A 22,135-nucleotide genomic window follows, 5' to 3' on the forward strand; every position below is an offset into this window, starting at 1 on the left:
AACTCAGAGCCTCCAAACAGGCGTCACTGTGGGACTCGTTTTCCCATGCTCCTATGCGCGGGTCCACTTCGGACGAGCCCTTTGGGTGGGTGAGGAGGTGTTGGGAGCTTGCTGGCAGAAAGTGGAATCTAGTCATCTGTGTTCGTGGAGTCGGCTGCCGAAGAACTCAGGGCTGGTTCCGGTCCCTTCGGAGACCTGGAGGCCAAACTTGGATTCCAAGTTTAAGGTTCCCTAGAGGGTGAAAGATTAGGAGCTGAGCTTCCCCCTGCCAGGTCTGCAGCGGGAGCGGCCAACCCCGACCCGAGTTAAAACTCCCAGGGAGTCTTCGCTGCTCCCACCTCCGCTTCTCCCCCTACGCTCCCACTTGGGGTCTCCCTTAGGGCCGGGAGTCGCAGCAGTCGCTGCATGTGCGCGCCCGCGGGCTCCCGGGAACTTGGCGGCCGCTGAGCCCCGGCGCGGGCAGAAAGTTTGTATTCTCCTGCTGCAGCCTCACCCCCGAGGGCCGTCCGGGGGCTTCCACCATGATCCATCGTATGTTCAGCGTGCGCATGTGGGCGCCCGTGGGCTTCCTGACCTCGCTGGCTTACTGTGTCCACCAGCGGCGGGCGGCCCGCGCCGAGCCGCGGAGGGCGGACAGCCCGCATCCCGTCGACCGGAGTCTGCTGGAGTTGAAAATGGTGCAGGTCGTGTTCCGACATGGGGCTCGGAGCCCTCTCAAGCCGCTCCCGCAGGAGCAGGTGAGAGGTGGGCTTGGGCAGGGGCTGGTGGGGTGAGGACCGTGTGGTCGACCCGGGCCGGCCCGGGCGCCCTGAGCACTCATCTTTGGAGTTTCACCGTCACTGAGCTGGATTACAGCTGGGTCCAGACCAAGGGAAAACTGTAGCCAGTTCCGCCTCCAGCTCTTGAGCAGAGACTTTGCTGATACTCCTAGCCCCCTTTCCTCCTCGTACCCTCCGGGTGTAAGGCACCCCGGAACTTCCATTTACGCCCCTGATGGCTACGGTGTAGCACAGCTGGTAGCACTGCGCTACTTATGGTGCTTATTAAAGCGCCTGGGGATCTTGTTAAAATGAGGACTCTTACTTCAGCAGATGTGAGGTAGGCCCGAGATTCTGTATTTTAACAGATAATGGGGTGAACTTGAGAACCACCGTAACTGGGATTACAGTGGATAACAGAGCTCAACATCTTTGGGAACAGATTTTTGCAGCAGCTTTCTACCAGGGTTTGCTGGAGACCATTGGAGATGCCTTGAAGGCTGCTGGTTTTATTTTATTTTTTATTTTTTATTCTTTATTTTTTTGTAATAAGTGCTATATCTTGGGACTCTCCTTTTCTATTTTGGATTTCCAAAACTCTTGTGGAAGGGATTTGAGGTAGGAAAACATTTTTAATTGGCTAGTCTTGTGGCTATAATGTCTTAAAATCTTCCTGGTTTCATCAGGATAATTATGACTAAAGCACAAATAGTTTTTTTAAGTGATTGACCTTCCTGGATTTGATTTTTGGGGAGAAGGAGTGAAGGTCTCTGACCTTTGATAGCAGGCAGGCCTGTCATTGAAGAACTGGCTTCCCAGTGAGGATAAAGGGGCAACCAGAAATCCTCAGGCCCCTAGCTGTTACACTTACCTGTGGAGTGCTTTTGCATTACTGGTCCTCCAGGTTAATGTTGGAGCAAGTTCAATAGATGTCCAACCTGATATTTGGCATACTCTTCATGATCATAGTTGCTTTCCAGAAGCCCTTAGGGTTGTGTCCTCACACTGCACAATGGAAAATCTAGTTTTTAAAGCTGGTCACACATGAACTCAAACTTGTAAAGCATTTCCCACATAAATAAATAAGTTTTGGCAGGCACTTAATTCTCTTACCAGATTTCTAGTTAGCCTTTCTGAATGGCTATACCACTTTCTAGTATTGGAGTATCTAGTATCCACTTTCTGGTATTGGAATTTCTTTTTTTCTCTTCCTCCCTCCTTCCCCCACCCCTCTTCCTTCCTTTCTTTTTGATGCTTTTTCAGTCCCTTACTCTGCCTTCTGGTATTGGGTCACTAAATTTTCCTTATGATTTTTGTACATAGCCCATCTCATGGGCACTCTCCCTTCTCCTTTATTCTTGTTACAGAAAAGCTGGAAAATAGCATATAGGTGTAGAAGACTCATGTTAAAAAAACAAAGCTATCAGTGGTACCAAGAGAAAAAAGTCCTGAATGTCTAGGCTTGGACCTAGTATGTACACTATATATACTCCCTTAAGGGGCTGAGAAAGATTTAGATTCTTTTAGGACTTTCTCCTGAGCCAGTAAGTGTGTGATGGGTACCTTCTGCCGTTATGTTGGAAGGGGCAGTTTGTAGCTCAGGTAGAATGCCATCTTCGTTCATCTTCTGTCTGTGTAGCCACAAAATAAGAAGCATCTGAGTCCACGGCCTTGCTTCGCAATTAGGGAAGGCACATTACCTCTCCTGCCTGCTCACATTCTCAGACTTTAGGCAAATGCATTAGACATCTTTGATTATCTCGTATAAAGTTGTGTGCATAAAAGCCAGGAGTGGGACCAAGCCTCTTTCAATTTAGGCCTTGAGCAGGTGTCATCACCTTCCTGTAACTTGTTTCTGGATGTTTTCTCTCAGGTTTTCTTTTCAAGATCCATTGTGATAGAGGTTGGTATTGGGATTTTCTAATCTTCCTGATTCTGCTGTTAATTGTAGTCAGAAGGGACTGCCTGGCAACAATTCTAAAACGGAAATTGTCTTTGGTAGATGTCTCCAGACTTGTGACTGGTTTATAGATGATCAAAAGTGACAAGTCACTTCATTCAGTTATCTCACAAATCTTCAGAAAGTAGCATTGTTTAAAATTAGATGTCTTTTTAAAAGATTTTTAAAATTTATTCATTTGAGAGAGAGAGAGAGAGAGAGAGAGCAAGCGAGAGCACAAGCAGTGGGGAGGGTCAGAAGGAGAGAGAGAAGCAGACTACCTGCTGACAGGGAGCCTGATGCAAGACTTGATCCCGGGACCCTGGGATCATGACTTGAGCTAAAGGCAGATGCTTAACTGATTAAGCCACCCAGGTGCCCCTAAAATTAGATGTTTTATTGAGTTGTTTTCTTTTGGCTTGAATGGCTGTTGACTTGTCTTCCTTTAGCGGTGCTTGGGAAATAAAGCTCTGGAACTTGATTGGCTATTTTTTCTGATGATTAGGTTAGATCCAAGTACACATTCACAAGAAAAACGTGGTCCTGCTTTCAGATTTCCCTCAGCTCACCTCTATGCAAGATGGCCTCCAACTCAGGCAGGTTCCTCAGTTTTTATAAAACAAAGTCCAACTTTGCTCCACTATTGACTAAGGAATTTGGGTTCCTATTTATTTGATAATGTAGGCAAACTGGGAAGCATACCATCAGTCTCACTGTGACTTAATACTTACCAAAGCTCAGCTAAGAGAAGCGGTATTCAGGAAGCAGTGCGTGAAGGATGTGCCAGTGAGTCCATTCATTCCTCCCAGGCACTGTTCTTAACAGCTTGTTCATGGCAGGACATTGGATTCAAATGGGGAGCTTAAAAAAATACTAATGCATGGGTCTCCCTTCTGGAGATTCTGATTTAATTGGCCCAGAACATCCAGATGTGGCAACAGCCTCTCTGGTGAAGCTTTAGAATTATCTGGACTAGATAGCATTAAAAAAGTTGAGGCCCCACCCCAGGAGATCTGGGTGTGATGAGCTCAGGGTGGGGCTCAGGCATCAGTTTCTTTTAAAAAAGAAAAACCTTTTCTGAGATGCCAGTGTGCAGCCAAGGTTTAAAACCATTGCTTTATTCTAAATTCTACACCCGGAAGGGTTTTGTTTACTTTTATGTAGATTTTTTCTTTTACCTTTGAAATGTAGCGTATCAATCCCGGTATAGTATTGTCTTCACGGAAATGTGCTTTGGTAGATACCATCACTCTGTGTTGGGGAAACTGAGACACAATCCCACAGAACTCATTGCTGTGACTACTGAAAAGATGTTCATTATATTACTCTGTCCTCTTTATGAGGACCCTTGGGAGGAATTTGTCTATTAGCATTAGAAATGGTATGCTTCTCCTGAACAGTTGTCTTGCTTTTATCTTGAGGCTTGTCTAGCTGTTCGAGTTTCTCCTTTACATAAAAGTCAGAAAGCTCAGCGCCGAATCTTTGGCCCACCTACAATTGAGTATATGGATCTTTATAGTGGACATTTTGGAGAAACTATTTCTGTGTCCAATTTTTGTCCCTATACTTGTTTGCTTTTGTCTTTCATGCCTACTTTGAATTGGTTGTTTTACTGTATTTTAGGTATTGCTATCATCTACTTTATGTTCTTAAAAATGGGGCATAAATAAGTACAATTATAAAGTTAATCTTTGCCACTAACTTGGAAGCTGAAGGGCAAGACCAGGAATAAGAGTGTGTATATGGGGTGCATACCATGTATGGAACTGGTGTATCTGTTAAAATTTTGGAAACGTACTACAGATTTGACATGACCTAGACTTCCAGGAGTCATCTCCTGGGAAACACGAAAGATCCTCTGTTGGCGGATGTCCTTAACAAGAGGAAATTTCTTTCTTTTTTTTTTGTGTGTGTGTGATTTACTTATTTATTTAAGAGAGAGAGAGAGCTAGCAGGGGGAGGGGCAGAGAGAGAGGGAGGAAGAATCTCAAGCAGACTTCCTGCTGGGTGAGGAGCCCACCGTGGGGCTCAGATTCTGAGACCATGACCTGAGCAAAAATCAAGAATCAGATGCTTAACTGACTGAACCACCCAGGTGCTCCAGGAGATTTCTCAGTGAGGCTGAATAGGCTCTGTGGACGTGGTGTCAGGACCTGGGCTAAACACTGGACTTACGAGGTTGGATAATTCAGTGCTGGCTGTAAAAGAGATGTGCTGAAGGAGAGAGAAAAGAGAATCCAATTATGGGAATATGCTGGAAGCCCTGGGAACACAAAGGGGGTACCTCAAACTTAAAATGGCCAAAACTGAACTCAGCTTGTCACCTGTCTTCTGTGTTGGTCTTAGTTTTAGTCATGGAGGACATCTTGTCATCTTAGGCACCCAGGCTCAAAATCAAACTAATTTTTTTCTTTATTCTTCCTTGTTCACCTACCAACATAGCCCCTAAATAAAACTTTTATCTACTCACTTGCTAGGTTTGACTCACATGTCTTGCATCTACCCCTTCTATTCCTGCTGCCCAAGATGAGGCCTAAGGCCCTCATCAGCTCTATTGCAGACATCTTGAAATTGGCTTCTGCATCAGTCTTCCCATTCCAATTATGATCTGTCCTGGTTTTCAAAGTATTCCTTTGGAGCCTGTAGCCTTGGGGGATGCTGAGTGGCTGGGGCTCTGTATTCCCACTCCTGCTTCAACTGGAGGAACTCCAGTTTTTCCCTTTGTATATGGAAATCTAAAGTCAAATTCTATTTGGTATTTGCTAATTAAAAAGTTTGAAAACTGCTTCCAGGTTAAGGCAAACCAAACCACTTCTTTCCTATATGCATTCTTCGCTGTCTCTGCTTTGCTCAAACTTCTGCCTGTTCTTAGAATTCTGAATACCACCCTCTCCTTACCTACCTCTTACTCTCAAGTCCAGGTCTTTGCTTGTCTAAATCCTCTTCACTTCAAAGGCCATTCCTGTCATGGAACTTTTCCTGAATTCCCAGCCAGAAGAGAAGGTCCTTCTTGTTTTTGAACTACTGTGACCTTCATCTGGTTTTTTGTAGCACATGGTTTCTTTTTTAGTGCTGCTATCATTTACATTCATAGTGCACTGTCTCTACAGACCTGAGAACCCAGAGAAGGCAGGGTCCTATTATCTCCATCTTTTGTCTTCCACAAGGTCTGGCAAATTGGTGTAGCCATTAATTGTACCCACTCTGTGCCAAGCCCTTTGCCAGGCCTTCAAAATCGACAACCCCGTCTCTGTTCCCAGAGCAGAACTACTGAGCAGGATGGACTAGTAAAGGAGCTCTTCTAATACAATTTGGTAAAGGCTACCAAAAAGAGCCACTGAGGCTGCTGTGAGAGCATGGGGCCATGGTCACAGCTTCTGGGAACATTTAAGCCATCTTGTGGAATGAGCAGAAATCTTTCCAGATGAAAGGAAAAAGAAAATTTCAGGTAGAAGAAACATGAGGTTGAAAGGCCAGAAAGTGTGAGGATGGTGCTATAGGAGACACAGTTGTATGGCAGTGTGTAGGACAGGGAAGAAACAGTGAAGAGAGAGAGAGAGGGAGGGGCAGAGGCCATCATGTAGTTGTGAGACCTTGAAGTAGGTTTATGCAGGGAAGTTATAGGATCAGAACTTTGAAAGAAGGAGCCATGATTAAAAGATAGTAGGAAGAAGATTGTGCTCTGAAGACTCAATCTTTTGATATTAGTTGCTGTAGCACCCCTGGAGGAGGAGGCTCAGGTTTGGGGGACTGGCTGCAGGTGGGAGTGAGACAATGCCTTTTGAAAGAATGGAGGGCCTCCTTTGTGTGAAAGGAACCTGGGATTCCCAGTGGTGCTCTCCTGGGATATTTCTGGGAGGGACCAAGACATAGTAAGTGTTCAAATGTTAGTTTTAAAACAAAACAAAGTAGTGGGGAATTGAGTTAAATATTATTCTTGTGATTTTAAGTGCTGTAGGAATTCAGATGAGAAGAAAAACCCACTAAAAGCTGGAGTAGTCACTGATGGAAAGTAAGACTTGAGCTATCATTGGACCTTGAAGAGAAGTTGGATGGGCAGTAGGGACAGGAGTCCCTCCAAGCGAGGGAAGCAAGCTAAAAGAAGATGCAGAGGAAGCAATGGGCATGGTCTGGTCTGGGGAGGGGAGGACAGAGGAGAGTGCCAGTACAGCTGGGGACAGGAGCTGAGCCAAGAGTCCTGGAAGGCCGGGTGCTTATCGCTTAAACTCTAGGAAAAAGCTATTGATATGATGAAAATGGCTTAGCAAGATTCATGGGGGGGAGATAATCTGTGTAATGACTCTGTAATTACACTCTGACAGTGAGATAAAAGGACCTTTGGGAGTGACTTTTTTCTAGCCAGTGATGAACAGAATTTAGTGCATGGCTGGTAGAACAGTTGGGGAAAGTCAGAGGTTTGAGTTTTGGGGCCTAGGAGAATTGTGGTATCATTGCGAGTGACAGTATGCTGGGAAGAGAAGCTTGTATATGGGAAGAAGAAAAGACTTTTGTTTTTAAAATTGTAGTCATCACATCTGACTCAATGAGTAAGAGTTTCATGGGCACTAGAGCTCTGAGACCTGCGGCTACTTGTGATGTTTCGAAGCCATTACAGTACAGTGGAGCAGGAGCCGGATTGCAAGGAGAAAAGGAAGGTGGTGAAGAAGTGAAGGTTTCTTAGGGGGCAGCTACTTGTTTGAGAGATGGGATGAAAGGAAGGGAAATAGGTGGTAGTTACAAGGGACATGAAGTAGAGCCCTTAAGGGCGGGGAGGCATAGAAACCTACAGGTCGATTCCTAAAAAATTCTTACATGTGTGTGCTCACTGAGATTATATTATACTCATTCATTTGTTTGCTCATTCATTCATTCATTCATTCATTCATTTACCAAGTGTTTGCAGGCCAGGCATTCTGGCCATTTCTCCCCTTGACTGCAGTCTGGTCTTAGTGCCAGAGCGACATCTTAACAGTGAGTACTAGTGGAACAATAAGGGGACTTGGGCTAAGGACGTCTGGAATAATAAATTACAGACTTTTCTTCTCTTAATTGGAGCTGGAGTTAAAGTTTCTTTCTTTCCTTCCCATGGGAAAGTTGTGGGTGATTCTAGCTATGTCTTCCAGGTGCTGCTAGATATTACTGCTCTAAGTTTCAAGAACCTTCTAAACAATGTGTTGTTTTTTGTGGTCACAACAGGCAGAGTGGAATCTTCAGCTATTAGAGGTCCCACCCCAAACTCAGTTTGATTACACTGTCACCAATCTAGCTGGTGGCCCGAAACCACATTCTCCTTTCGACTCTCAATACCATGAAACCAAACTGAAGGTGAGCAATGCTTCCCTCCTCTGGGAAACCCACTGTAAAGTATCCTTGGTTTTCTCTGGGCTGAGTTTAGCAGGCTGTGAGGTATTTTCATTCTGTTCTATCTTTCTGCCCCACATTAGGGGGGCATGTTTGCTGGACAGCTGACCAACATGGGCATGCAGCAGATGTTTGCCCTAGGAGAGAGGCTGAGGAAGAACTATGTGGAGGACATCCCCTTTCTTTCGCCAACCTTCAATTCACTGGAAGTCTTGTGAGTCACTTGAAAAAGGGATGTTGCACCCAGTTTAAGGTCTTAAGCGTGAGGAAACCTGTACTGACCCCTCCCCCCCGACGGTTCCCATTCTCACCTGGCATAGTTTGGGGCAGTTTCCCTTGTATAATCGGGAATGTCGATGGAGGTGACATTCATTGGCTTTGGGTACCTTGGGGCAGCCATCCCCCAGAGAGAGAAAAGATTCTGCCCAGCCCCGTAGCTCCCCTTACATGATCATAAAGCCTCCCAGCTGCTCTGTGGGATACGGTAGTATATATAATTGAATGTTCCTTTTATGAATGTCTCTACCTTTTTTTTTTCCAGTGTCCGTTCCACTAATATATATCGGAATCTGGAGTCTACCCGGTGTTTGCTGGCTGGACTTTTCCAATGTCAGAAAGAAGGTTCGAGTTTGGAGTCTAGAAGTCAGCCCCTATCCCAGAGGAGCTTTCTTCTTACTTCCAAAGCCCTCCCCTCCCTCTTTCTTGGTGCCTGTTCCTTTGGTTTCTCTTCTCCTGCACATGTGGCTTCCATGCTGTACCTACTCTAGTGAACCCCCCTTTTCTGGCCTTCTGCTGCCCTTGCCGCCCTGACGTCCATATCTGCAGCAATGCGTCGGCCACTCTGCCGTGCCTCTGGCTCCTGACTTCTCCTCTTAAGCTTCTACACAGGCTGCATGAGGCAGTCCTAGCCAGGTCTTGTGAACAGTATTGGGGCTTTTTGCTTAGGTAAGACACTGCTGAAAAGAAGGAGGGCTGGAGGGACACTTAACTGGGACCCAAGCCTGCTGCTATTGCTCCGGTCTTGGTGATAATCCACAGCATGACCCTGATGGTATTAACAGTATTCTCTTCAGCCTTTCCTCACTGAGAAAGTCTAGTGAGTTTGGGTTTTGACATTTTCAACCAGTGAGTGATTGCAGCTAATGGTACCCAACCTTTCCCCACTAAGGACCACATTTATTATTTTCCCTCATGGATCTCATGTATTGAGGCCCTTTGACTATCAAATGGAACTGTATTTTGTCATTTGTACTTGATTCAAATTTACATTTAATTGCCAGTCTGAGTTTCATATCAACATGACCGCACCAATATTAAAATACTAAAATGGTGCCATGAGGCAAAGGTTCTTGCTTCGCTTCTTTTTTTTTTTTTTTTAAGATTTTATTTATTTATTCGACAGAGATAGAGACAGCCAGCGAGAGAGGGAACACAAGCAGGGGGAGTGGGAGAGGAAGAAACAGGCTCACAGCAGAGGAGCCTGACGTGGGGCTCAATCCCATAACGCTGGGATCACGCCCTGAGCCGAAGGCAGACGCTTAACCGCTGTGCCACCCAGGCGCCCCTCTTGCTTCGCTTCTTTATCAGTATCTCAAATAGATGTAAAATTTCAGTCAGCCTTTAGAAGAATAAGCTATGTGAAATAATAGAAACCTCCAGGCCAGAGGAGGCTGGCCTTACCCCACTCTGCGTTGGGTACAGCTGCTAATTCTGGCTAAAGTTGGCTGCTGAACACAAAACAACATGTCTAAGTGACATAAAGCAAACAGAGTGGGGTGCCCCTTCTTTGCTCGGAGCCCCTGAGCTCTGGAAAAATCCACAGTGCCTGGCCTTCTGAAAGCTCTTCACTTGCCCAGCTTCTAAAAGGCAAATGTCCTCTCCTCAGGAACACCAAAAGTATGATTGGAGTAGGAAAGCTGTTTCTTGGAAGCAGCCTGACCTACGGGCAGGTGCCAGACTGAGACTGCCCCACATTCCCCACAGGGAGGGAAATGGTATCTTCACTAGCCACTGGACCCAAACATCCTGGGACTCTAATTTGACCATGTACCAAACCTTTTTGTAATAGCTTTGTATATACTGACTTGTTTAATTCTTTTTTTTTTTTTTTTAAAGATTTTATTTATTTATTTGACAGAGAGAGACAGCCAGCGAGAGGGAACACAAGCAGGGAGAGTGGGAGAGGAAGAAGCAGGCTCCCAGTGGAGGAGCCTGACATGGGGCTCGATCCCAGGACCCTGGGATCATGCCCTGAGCCAAAGGCAGACGCTTAACGACTGAGCCACCCAGGCGCCCCATGACTTGTTTAATTCTTTTTAATAACCCTATGATGTAGGTAATATTATCCCTAATTTGTAGGTAAGAGAATTAAGGCACAGAGAGGCTAAATGACTTTCCCAGGGACACAAAGCTGGTAAATGGTAGAACAGGGATTCAAACTCTGGCAGTCTAGTTCCAGAATCCATACTCTTCACCTTTATGCTCTGTTGCTTAGCGGACACATGCATTTGGAGAGGGCCTCTGATCATGATCAACAAAGTGTGTCTGTGAATTTTGATATTAGGGTAAAGTTACCATATGCTGCTGGAGTTTTGACTGTGAACAATTTGTTTGAGAGCAATAGCTCTTTGGGACTTAGATTCACCTAATCACCCCACATACTGACCTCAGTGAATTCCAGAGAGCTGCTGATAGAAGCTCTTTCTTTTGCCATCAGAGTTCAGGCTTGAGTTGTATAGAAAGGGAAGCTACCACAGGCCTTTGCCATGTCTGGCACAGAGCAAAGCATGGGAAGGTGTTAGAGCACCTTGATGGGAGGGGATAAAGGTACCTGTAAGCTCTGAGCAGTAGCGAGTTACTATGAGGTATACAGTTGACCTTTGAACAACATGGGTTTGAACTGCATGGGTCCACTTACATGCGATTTTTTTTTGTAAGTACAGTACAGAACTGTAAAGCCCAGTTTCCTTATGATTTTCTTAATCACATTTTCTTTTCTCTAGCTCACTCGATTGTAAGAACACAGTATATAATACATATACAAAACATGGGTTAGTCAACTATTTTATCAGTAAGGCTTTCAGTCCATAGTAGGCTATTAGTAGTTAAGTTTTTGGGGAATCAAAAGTTATACGAGGATTTTCAACTGTGGGGGGGATCAGTGATCCTAACCCCCTGGTTGTTCAAGGGTCAACTGTATAAGAAACATCGTTTGTAGCCTAACGTGTGGCTTTTCGCAGTTCATCTGAAAATCTGGCTTTCTTTTTGGGCAAGGCTGTGAGGCTGACAGAACTTGTGGCCTTGTGGTCACCTTTCTTAGACTGTCATGTGCTGAGTCACCATATTGGTCTGTAGGATTGGACTTTGAAAAGTGAGAAAGTCACCTAGTTCTGATAGGAGTCAGGGATAGCCCATTCTTTGTTAGAATGCCCAAATGCTGGTCGTGCCTTAAGGCAGGAATCTTTTGGAATGGGTCAGGAGAGGGCCAGTCTGATCCAGGTCTGTGCCTGCTCTAGTCTATATATGGCTCAGTAGAACAGACACAGTAGGCTGCTACTCGCTTTCTCCCTTTCTCAGACCGTAGGAGAGCTTCTATTGGTAAGGCCAGGGCACGGTGAAGGCAAGTACTGTCCTTAAGGAGTAACCTTGATGATCTGTCTCCTGAAGCAGACAAGAGAAGGGGGTGGGATGCTGGGAAGAGAAAGCTGAAGCCTCTTCCTGCCTGTGCTCCCACCTTCCTTCCAGGACCCATCATCATCCACGCTGATGAAGCAAGCTCAGAAGTCTTGTACCCCAACTACCAAAACTGCTGGAGCCTGCGGGAAAGAACCAGGTAACTGCCCTGGGTTCTTGCTCACCAGTGGGGGACAGACAGCCTTTTACTTTTGCTGGCCTACTCTGCCTGAGCCCAGGGCCTGCCTAGGCTTGCCATGTTGGTGGATAAGGGGTGGGAAGGATTGCTTTACACTAAGGCCTGACATTGCTGTCCAGGAAATGAAGAAACTCTTGTTCACAGTGGCAGGCTCATAGTAAAGGTACAGCAAGCTCGGGAGTAGCCACATGCCGGGCTGGAGAGATGGTATGTACAGCCTGAGTGGGGTTTGCCTTTACAAACCATTGTCCTCGACCATCGCGGGCTCTCAGAGGGGCAGAAGAAAACACCGACAGGTTAAGTTAAAGATGAGTAAGCTAAACCAGTGGTCGAACTACAAATCCAGATGGTCAAGCAGAAGACAAAGATTTTCCTTCTCTTACTAATTTGCTGCCCTGTAGAATAGATTGGTTTGGGCTGATGGTGCTTTTCAGTGTTCAGGTATTTCCGGGCTGCACAAAGACTATATAGTGTGTGTGCCACAGAAGAGAGAGAATTGTTTTCAAGCAGACTTAGGCCATGGTTGTAATGTTTTTGGTATAACAGAAGAAAATGCTAGAGTGGAATCTGGAAGTTGAGGCTTTTATTCTAGCCCTGGTACCTGCTAACTTACTTTCATGTCATTTGAACTCCTAGAGCCCCAGTTGACTCATGTGTAAGATGGGACTAATACCAGCTAACCCCAGTGTCTTGTTATTGAGGAACGAATGAGATCCCAAAAGATGAATGAGACGCACTTTTTAAACTGTATGTTACTATACAATATATGGGATTACTTTTTATTTTTTGGCAGAGGCCGGAGGCAGGCTGCCTCCTTGCAGCCAGGAATCTCAGAGGATTTGCAAAAGGTGAAGGAAGGGATGGGCATCACCAGTAACGATGGAGTCGACTTCCTCAGCCTCTTTGACAATATGGCTGCCGAGCAGGTTGGATGACTGTCCTCCTCTAGCCCTGGGGGTGGGGGAGCCGGGGGTAGGAAGGCTTCTGAGTTAGAGGGGAGTGGGTGGAGGCAGCTGTAGTAGGACTTAGAGGGGGAATGGCTGTGGGAACTGAGGGATAGGCCACAATCAGGGAGGACTCCTTACTTGGTTAGGCGCATGGATATTTAACTCTAGATCAGAATTTCTTGAGGCATATTCTCCAGAATACCTGCGATGTGTGTATACTGTGGGCAGGCAGGGGTGGGGTGGGGGATGGGTGGGGGGGATTGTTGTCTAATAAAAGTTTCAGAATCCCTGTTATATCACTTTTGGAGAGTCTGTATGCACAGCAGCATATTAAAGAATCTAAGTAAAGAAAGTTGGTCAATCTTTAAATCTATTTCCCCCAAACTTATTTAGCCATAGAATCTTTTTATCTAATAAATACTGAAGACCACACAATGGGAAAGCCTTCTCTAGATTCAAAAGCCAGACTTGCAAAGGTGCAGCATAGCTTGGATCCTCCTTCCCTCTCTTGTCAGGATGACAGTGTGCTCTGAAGGCAGAAATGCCCTGTGCTTACGGGTCAAATAGATGTAAGGTTACGAGATGAGGGTTCATATAAAGTATTTACACGGCATACTTTTTAGAAATCCATTTTGGGGAAAATGAAAGTCATGTAGAAATTTATGAATTCCTTACTCTGTATTTTATTTACTTATTTTTTATGGTTTTAAAAAATACAAATGTTTTTCATTTTGAAGTGGGTGGGGAGCCATCAGAAAGGGAGGGAAAACAGCTTTTTTTTTTTTTTTCTTCTCCCCTGGGCCTTCAGATCTCTAGGAATTGCTTCAGAAGGGCCTTGGGGACGTAGCTTTTTGAGCTGTTCCGGCCCTCCCTGGGAGAAGACAGGCCCCTGAAGGCTCTGTGGCAGCTGATGAGCTGCCAGGCTCCGTGAACAAGAAGCATTTCTTTGTAAAACTGTCCCCGTGGTCCTTTCAGGTGCACAGCCTCCCGAGCTGCCCCACACTGAAGACATTTGCACGGATAATTGAGCAGAGAGCTGTGGACACAGCCTTGTACGTCATGCACGGGGAAGACAGGTGAGGAGCTTCTCCAGCTGCTGGCATCAAGTCACGCTTGGCCAGCCCTCTCAGTGTGTGGGGAAGAGGTTCACCCGGCCGGCTTACACCTGCCAGCTGGGTCTTAATATGTGCTGAGGTAGAAATCACCAGGTTCTGCGGGCCTAGTGAATGGATTCAGCCCTCTGTCCTTACACTTCTGGAGCTGGGTCTGGTGACCTGGGGCTTCTGTTAGCTGTTAAACAGAACCAGGAGCTACCACTCAGCTGAGTTTCTCTTAATCACTAACTTTTCCCCCTTTCACTTTAAGTTTCAAAGGATTTGGGTGGGGAGAGCTGATGACCGAAAAATGATTGCTCACATTGTTCTTCAGTTTACAACTTACAAGTCATTTCCCTGTGCTCACCATGAGGGAGGTGTCATTATCCTTGACCTCGTCCAAGTCCTGGCTTTAGAGCTGAAGAAACTGGACCCGAGTGATGTGGGCTGTCTCACCTCGGCATGGCTAGCAAGTGGCAGAGCCAGGACTTGGACCAGATCTTCTGTCAGTGCTGTGTTTTTTACGTTGCTGGGACTTAGGGCTTTGTTTTTAGAAGGTCTGTTTCTTGCCTACCAGAACGGAGAGTTTCTCTCTTACCAAATTAAAACAACAACAACAACAACTAGAACAAAAAACACCTTTCTTTGATTGGTTAAGAACATTTGGCTTACACTCAGGATAGGTAACTTGGTAGAGGAGGAGACGGGAAATAGAGGATCAGTCCTGGGGAGGAAAAAGCAGCTAATGTTTTAAGAATTTGCAGGGCCTGTTGCATAAGAGTAAGAATCTCTGGCTGCTCTTCTCCCACTCAGAGTCAGTGCATCCAGAAGATTCCAGCCACACCGCCCAGCTTGCTACTGCTCACTATGCTTTGCCGCCTTCCCTCTCTGTTCCTGAAGTGGCCCCAGTAGACCTAAATTGTCACTCACTGTCCTCCCCGCCTCACACACACACACTTAGTAAATATTTCAGGCTTTGTAGCCCATGCATTATCTGTTGCAGCTGCTCTTCTCTGCCAGTGTAGCGTGAACACAGCCATAGATGATATGCAAACAAGTGGGCGCAGCTAGATTCCAATAACACTGTATTTACAAAACAGGCAAGTGGGTCGGATTTGGACAATGGCTATAGTTTAAGCATTTTAAACAAGATCTGATTCTTCCTCCCATTTCGGTTAGCTCTGGTTTCATAAAACTGATGTGTCTTCAAGGACAAATTAGATGGACTCGCAGTGCCACCCAGCTTGACTTGGCCTGCGTACATTCTTCTGGAAAGTGTATGTTGCATACAGTATTGGTTGCCTGCTCCTCATCCATTGCATGTTGATGCCTTGACTTAGAAAGGTGGTCATTTATTTACCCAGTTGCCATGAAAGAAAGATTGGTCTAAGCCCATCCTGAATACCCTGCTCCCTTTTGTCCATGATTGGGCTCTGGGAATTCTGGAAGAGGTGTTTTCCCCCTCTTTGATCAAAGGTGAGAGGCACCCACACCAAGTCTTTTGGCCGCTCACTGGCACAGCTCCCTGCTTTGTTTGGCACCGTGAGATGGCAGGCGCGCAGTTGCAGTAACCACCTTGTGATCCCGAGGCGGCAAACCCGAGGGTGAAAGTGGTGGAGCCACAGCGCCTGCCCTGCGAGCGCTGCTGCTGAACTGTGCGTTACTCCAAATAGATAGGACACGTCCTCACAGTCCAAAGAAGAGGGGCTGGCACCTGGGAAGCAGAGCTCAGGATGCTGTTCCTCCTGATTACTTTTCTAAGGGCCTTCTGGAATTCCTGATCACTAGACCCTGTCCTTCCCAGCTTTGTTCTTCTATTCCTGGAGGCCTAGTTCTTCATGACGTATCCCAGTTACCAGTCCCATCGCAGGTGTGTTCTTACCGGGACGTACCGTGGTGCTTTTGTAGTAGGAGTCTTTGTGCACAGAGGGCCCTCAAACCGCAGGCGGTGCCGTCTGTCCCCTTCCTGCCTGTCGCTGCCCCTCACGCATTCCTTGTCTTCTTCTCCGCTCTGACTGGGCTCATGAGGCCAGCGGGCAGACCCAGCCTGCCCTTCCCGTGTGCCAGGGCCCGCCGGCTGCCTCAGTGTTGTTTCCTTGCCGTAGGGAAAACCTTCAGATGGCCGTGGGCCCGTTGCTTCATATCCTGGAGAGCAACCTGCTGAACGTCGTGGACCCTGGCACTCCACCCGGCAAGACCAGGTACCTGCCGCAGCAGCTCTGCTTTGCGCGGCTGAGGGCAGGGGGGCTCTGGCTGCGGGGAGGGAACCCAGGTTTTAGAGGGGCAACAACCAGGCCGACAGTGACCGAATGGAGTTGTTTAAGAGGCCATGGGTCCCAAAGATGTTCCCAACATCGTTACCTTTCTTCCTGCTGCACCTGTCCTACCATGGCTTGAAATTTTTATGTTAGCAAGAAAGAACGCTAAATTAATTAATTAATGTAATTAATTAATTTATTTTACTAACTGAACATGTATGAAAGAGTAGCTAATTATGATGTCACACCGATATAACGGCTTAATAGGTTGTTTAGTTCGAACACCTTCACTGAGTGTACAGAAGGGTGTGCTATCCACCTGGCATTTTTAAACTTTGGAAGGAGGTCCTGCGCGTCCGTCGCCCCTTTCGTAGTGCCCGGAGCCCCAGTGCGGGGCACGGGTTTGGAGCGTGATGTGTCCCGGGCACTTGCCGGGCAGAGCGTGCTCTGCGGGTGGACAGCTTCACACTGCCTGCGAGCTTGTTAGTTCTGACCGACTCACTGGGTCAGAATCTGCATTTTCACAAGCTCCTCAGGGGGTCTGTGTGCACCCCACTATCGGAGAAGCACGGCTGTAGGCTGCCTTCTTGAGAGAGATTGTACCATAGCTAGAAGTGCACGCGTGTGGGAACGGGAGGGGCCGGGGAGGGGAAATAGGGATATTCAGGAGCTTTGGGCCAGATTTATAACAGAGATTGTGCCAGCGCCCTTCCGTCTCCTCGGCACCTGCAGTGACAGCACATCTCTAACTGGTCCTGGCCACCTTGCCCCCCTCGACCTTACATCATAGAATACTAGTGCTGCTCTTTTTTTTTTTTTTAAAGATTTTATTTATTTATTCGACAGAGATAGGGACAGCCAGCGAGAGAGGGAACACAAGCAGGGGGAGTGGGAGAGGAAGAAGCAGGCTCCCAGCGGAGGAGCCTGACGTGGAGCTCGATCCCAGGACTCCGGGATCACGCCCTGAGCCGAAGGCAGACGCTTAACGACTGAGCCACCCAGGCGCCCCTAGTGCTGTTCTTCTAGTGGAGGAGTGAACACATCAAGTCCTCGATCTTTCCTCGGAGATAGAGGAAAGGGGCAGGCACATATAGATTAATATGGCACCTTTCTTACTGATGAAAGCCATTGGGAGCATATGTTGAAGGCCAAACGGGCTTCTTAATAGTCCTTTGAAATGAACTTAATTCCCCCAAACTGCAAGCCTCGCAACAAGGAGGAGCACGTGCTCTACTAAACTCACCGCACGGCTGAGCGTAAGAAGAGCATCTGCCACAGGCAGGCACATCCCAAGGAGAGACGGGAGCTAGGGTCAGGCCATACATGCTCGGTTTCTACTTTAAAGGTCACCCAGGGAGGAGCGAGTGGGTGGGTGGGCAAGCAGGTGGACAGGAAGGGACCAGGAGAGCTACGCCAGTGGTGATCCCTTCTCATGAAAATGTGGGGGTAGGAATGAGGTTTCCCCCTACCATCTCCTTCAGAGGAGTTTTATACCAGGCTGACTGACTTCTGGATGTCACCTGGTTTCTGAGGCAAGTGTTGTTTCTTACTCAAAGGAGGCAGACAGTGTCCTGGCCTCCAGAGTCCTGAGGTGAAGGACTGTGGACTCTTTTCTCCTTGCAGAAAGCTGTACCTCTACGCAGCTCATGATGTGACCCTCATACCTCTCCTGATCACCCTGGGGATTTTTGACCACAAATGGCCCCCATTTGCTGTTGATCTGACCATGGAACTCTACCAGCACCGGGAATCTAAGGAGTGGTTTGTGCAGCTCTATTACCGCGGGGAGGTAAGACCTGTGAGGTGCAACTGGGCGGTAGCTAGGCACCCTCCCTCGAACCCCACCCACCTGGTTTAGCACCAAGTCTCCCTCCTCAGGCTCAGTGGAGTCTCCTTGGTACAGTCAGCTCTCTGGATCTGATGGTATGGCTCACAGCCATGACCCAGAGATAAGGCAGAACAGGAAATATGGTGGCAGGCTGGGACTTGGGCCTTACCGCACGTCCTGCTGCGGACTCCTAGAAACAGGACCACCCTCCTCTTCCCCTGAGTGTCTCTGTCAGGATGTAAGATCCTGACTGGGAGGCCTGTTTTGAAAATTAATGGTGGTGCCTTTGGGAGGCGGTGTGAGTCGTCAGTGCTGGTGGGGCCTCGGCTGCTTCTGCAGGTTGCTGTCCAGGGCAGACGCTAGAGCGTCTCCCAGCGATTAGACCTGTCGCCCTCCCAGCCTAGGGGTATGATGTGACTGGGTCTCCCCAGTCAGTTCAACAAGCAGTTCTTGAGTGACTGTCACAAGCAGGGCACGGTGCTCCTACTCTGGAAGCTGACCGGCTGGCGGGGCCTTCCTGGCTGTTAGGTGTGCGCGCGCACACCGTCGGGTCGAAGCCTCTCAGACCTCTGGGCACAGGTGAAGATAGCAGGCCAGCGTCCTCAGTGGCCTTGCTGAATTCTGTCTCTTCCACAGGAGCAGGTGCCAAAAGGTTGCCCTGACCGGCTCTGTCCACTGGACAAGTTCTTAAACACCATTTCAGTTTATACCTTGAGCCCAGAAAAATACCACACACTCTGCTCTCAAGTACAGGTGATGGAACTTGGAAATGGGGAGTGACTGATTTGTACAAACAGGATGTGTTGGTTTTTCAATAAATGCCTTTACACCCTGCCTCTGGCTGTCATGTTTGGGAAGGCAGGAACAAAGGTTAATGTATTTTAACAAGGGTTTTATTTCCTTCCAGTAGTTATTCTGAGGTCTCTTTTTGAAACGAGGAGAGGTGTTGAGACCAAAGGGGCATTTCCTATTTTGTTGCTTGATTACCATGTCCAGAAGCCTCTTCCATGATGCAGGCTGGGGACATCATGACCCTACTGAATAGTGTTGGTCTGGGACCTGAGTTCTTTTTCCCTGTCTTCATTTCACAAACACATATTGAGCACCTACTACGTAGTGGGAATTATAAAAGTGAAAAGGTTCTGCCCTGAAGTTGGTTTAGCCCAGTGGGCGAGGCAGATAAGTCAATGATGGCAATGCAGCATGTTTCATTCTGTGATAAGGTGTATCAGGGCTATTTGGGGACAGACAAGAAACCCCCCAGCCCCAGCTGGCAGGGGCCGGGATGGAGCAATTTAGAAAGGCTTTTAGAGAGGTTCCGTCCTCATCTGAGTAGGAAAGGTGAGTGAGAGTTAACCAGGTAAGCAAGGAGGAAAGGGTGTTGTGTGTAGGTAAAAGGTAAGCTTGGAGGTCAGGGTACGTTGCTGGTGGGTGAAATGGAGCCCTGCTGTGGAGCCCCAGCTGGAAGATACAGGACAGACTCTCAGCTTCTGGTGGCTGGAGCTCCTGGAGCAAGGATGAGGGCTCTGCAGTGGCGGGCTGGAACAACTCTCAGCATAAGAACTCCACCTTTAACTGGGCCCCCAAAGGTACCTGATGATCCCCCTATTATCCTTATCCTTGTCAATTTTGTCATTCTTCCCCAGAAGCTCTTTCAAACTTGCTCTGATCTCAAACCACCAATCTCTTAGGGAAAATAGCAGTCAAAAAAACCTTTCCACGTCCAACCATCTTTATGCTGACGGTTCCCAGACCTACTTCTCTAGCTGAAGTTTTTTTCATCTGAGCTTCAGACACTCATGACCACCTGGATGTCCCAGAGGCACAGAATTTTCCACATCAGAATCAAACCCCTCTCTCCTCTCAGACCTGCTCTTTCCTCAGCCTTCTGTATCTGAATGAAAGACACCTCCATCATCTACTCAGTTGCTAAACCAGTTACCCATCCTTATCTTTTCCTCTCACGTTTTCCTGCATCTAATCAGTTAAGTTCTAGAAGTCTCTCCTGTTTACTCTTTCAGTCTATCCACATCTTTCCATCTTTGACCGCTGTTGTCCCCTCCCCATCCTCACTCTGATCACTATATTTCTTATTTCACTAAGAAAGTAAAAGCAACCAGAAGAGAATTCCATGTCACCTTCACCGCAACCACCACCAAATCTCTTAACCCATAAGACCTTCCTTCCTGTTACTAAGAATGAACCATCCCCACTCCTGTCTAAGATCAACCTCCAGCTTTGCACTGATTCCTACAATTCTCTTTTTTCTGCATTGTTGCTTTCATCTTCCTACCCTAATTATTCCCATTAGCATACAAATATGCTGTAAAATCTCCTATCTTAAAATTTTTTCCCACATCTTTGAACTGCTATGCTACTTTCTTTCCCCTTCACAGCAAAACTTATCAAAAGAGTCCTTTATACTTGCCATCTCTGATTCTTCTGTTTCCTTTCTGTCTTGAACCAACTGTGATTAAGTATTCACCCCACCACTCCACGGAAACAGCTTTTGTCAACATCATCAGCGACCTCTGAGTGCTAAATCCAATAGCCAATTTCCAGTCTTACTCAGCTTCTCATCAGCAGTCACGGAATATTTTCTTCATTTGGCTTCCATGACAAATACGCTCTTGGTTTTCCTCCAGATTCTCAACTTCTTAATTTTTGCTGAATCTACCTTTTCCTAATCTCCGAATGTTGGAGTATCTCAGGGCTTAGTCCTTAGATCTTTTCTCTACCATTTCTCATATGATCTCAAGCAGTTCCATAGTTTATTTTATTTTTATGGGTCTGATTCTGCTTTTTACTTGTTCATGTGTTATGTTTTTTATTTTTAATTTATTTTTATTTAAATTTTAGTTAGTGAACATACAGTATAATATTGGTTTCTAGTGTAGAATTCATCACTTACATACAACACCCAGTGCTCATCACAAGTGCCCTCCTTAATGCCCATCACCCATCTAGCCCAGCCCCCACCCACCTCCCTCCATCAACCCTCGGTTCTCTATTAAGAGTCTCTTATAGTTTGTTTTTCTCTCTCCTTTTTTTCTTTTCTCCCTTCTCATATGTTCATCTGTTTTCTTTCTTGAATTCCACACATGAGTGAGATCACATGGTATTTGTCTTTCTCTGAATGACTTATTTCACTGAGCATAATACATTCTAGCTCCATCCACATCATTGCAAATGGCAAGATTTCTTTTTTTTTTTTTGATAGCTGAGTAATATTCTATTGTATATATATGTACACCACATCTTCTTTATCCATTCATTAGTCGATGGACATTTGGGCTATCTCCATGGTTTGGCTATTATTCATAATGCAGCTATAAAGATTGGGTGCGAGTACCCCTTCAAATCTGTATTTTTGTATCCTTTGGGTAAATTCCTAGTAGTGCAATTGCTGGATCGTAGGGTAGTTCTTTTTTTAACTTTTTGAGGAACCTCCCTACTGTTCTCCAGAGTGGCTGCACCAGTTTGCATTCCCACCAACAGTGCAAGAGGGTTCCCCTTTCTCTGCATTCTTGCCCACACCTGTTGTTTCCTGTGTTGTTAATTTTAGCCATTCTGACGGGTTTGAGGTGGTATCTCATCGTTTTGATTTGTTACTTCCCTGATGATGGGTGATTTTGAGCATCTTTTCATGTGTCTATTAGCTGTCTGGATGTCTTCTTTGGAAAGGTGTGTCTGTTCATGTCTTCTGCCCATTTCTTAACTGGATTATTTGTTTTTTGGGTGTTGAGTTTGAAAAGTTCTTTATAGATTTTAAAAACTAATCCTTTATCAGATATGTCACTTGCAAGTATCTTCTCCCATTCTGTAGACTGCCTTTTAGTTTTGTTGATTGTTTCCTTCACTGTGTAGAAGCTATTTATTTATTTATTTATTTTATTTGTGTAGAAGCTTTTTATCTTGATGAAATTCCAACAGTTCGTTTTTGCTTTTGTTTCCCTTGCCTCCGGAGACGTGTCTAGTAAGAGTTGCCACAGCCGAGGTCAAAGAGGTTACTGCCTGTGTTCTCCTCTAGAATTTTGATGGTTTCCTGTCTCACATTTAGATCTTTCATCCATTTTGAA

General features: G+C 46.4%; 1 protein-coding gene across 1 annotated transcript; it reads left to right on the forward strand.

Annotated features, from left to right (window-relative positions):
- Window positions 1–62: 62 nt before the first annotated feature.
- Window positions 63–18,890, forward strand: ACP6 (acid phosphatase 6, lysophosphatidic). The gene is made up of 10 exons (XM_026489112.4): window positions 63–737; window positions 7,894–8,022; window positions 8,142–8,272; window positions 8,600–8,679; window positions 11,803–11,890; window positions 12,723–12,855; window positions 13,852–13,952; window positions 16,076–16,171; window positions 17,852–18,017; window positions 18,693–18,890. Exons 1-10 carry the CDS (start codon window positions 522–524, stop codon window positions 18,834–18,836), a joined length of 1,284 nt encoding a protein of 427 aa, XP_026344897.1. The 5' UTR covers window positions 63–521; the 3' UTR covers window positions 18,837–18,890.
- Window positions 18,891–22,135: the final 3,245 nt, after the last annotated feature.

This window comes from Ursus arctos, unplaced genomic scaffold, assembly GCF_023065955.2.
Source record: "Ursus arctos isolate Adak ecotype North America unplaced genomic scaffold, UrsArc2.0 scaffold_12, whole genome shotgun sequence".
Taxonomy (NCBI): Eukaryota; Metazoa; Chordata; class Mammalia; order Carnivora; family Ursidae; genus Ursus; species Ursus arctos.

What these genes read in the sequence shown, in the direction of transcription:
- ACP6 (XM_026489112.4), top strand. Translation starts at nt 522, where the DNA reads ATGATCCATCGTATGTTCAGCGTGCGCATGTGGGCGCCCGTGGGCTTC. An exon ending in TTCAATTCACTGGAAGTCTT is followed by an intron (nt 8,273 to 8,599) that starts GTGAGTCACTTG and finishes TTTTTTTTCCAG; the next exon opens with TGTCCGTTCCACTAATATAT. An exon ending in TTTCCAATGTCAGAAAGAAG is followed by an intron (nt 8,680 to 11,802) that starts GTTCGAGTTTGG and finishes CCTTCCTTCCAG; the next exon opens with GACCCATCATCATCCACGCT.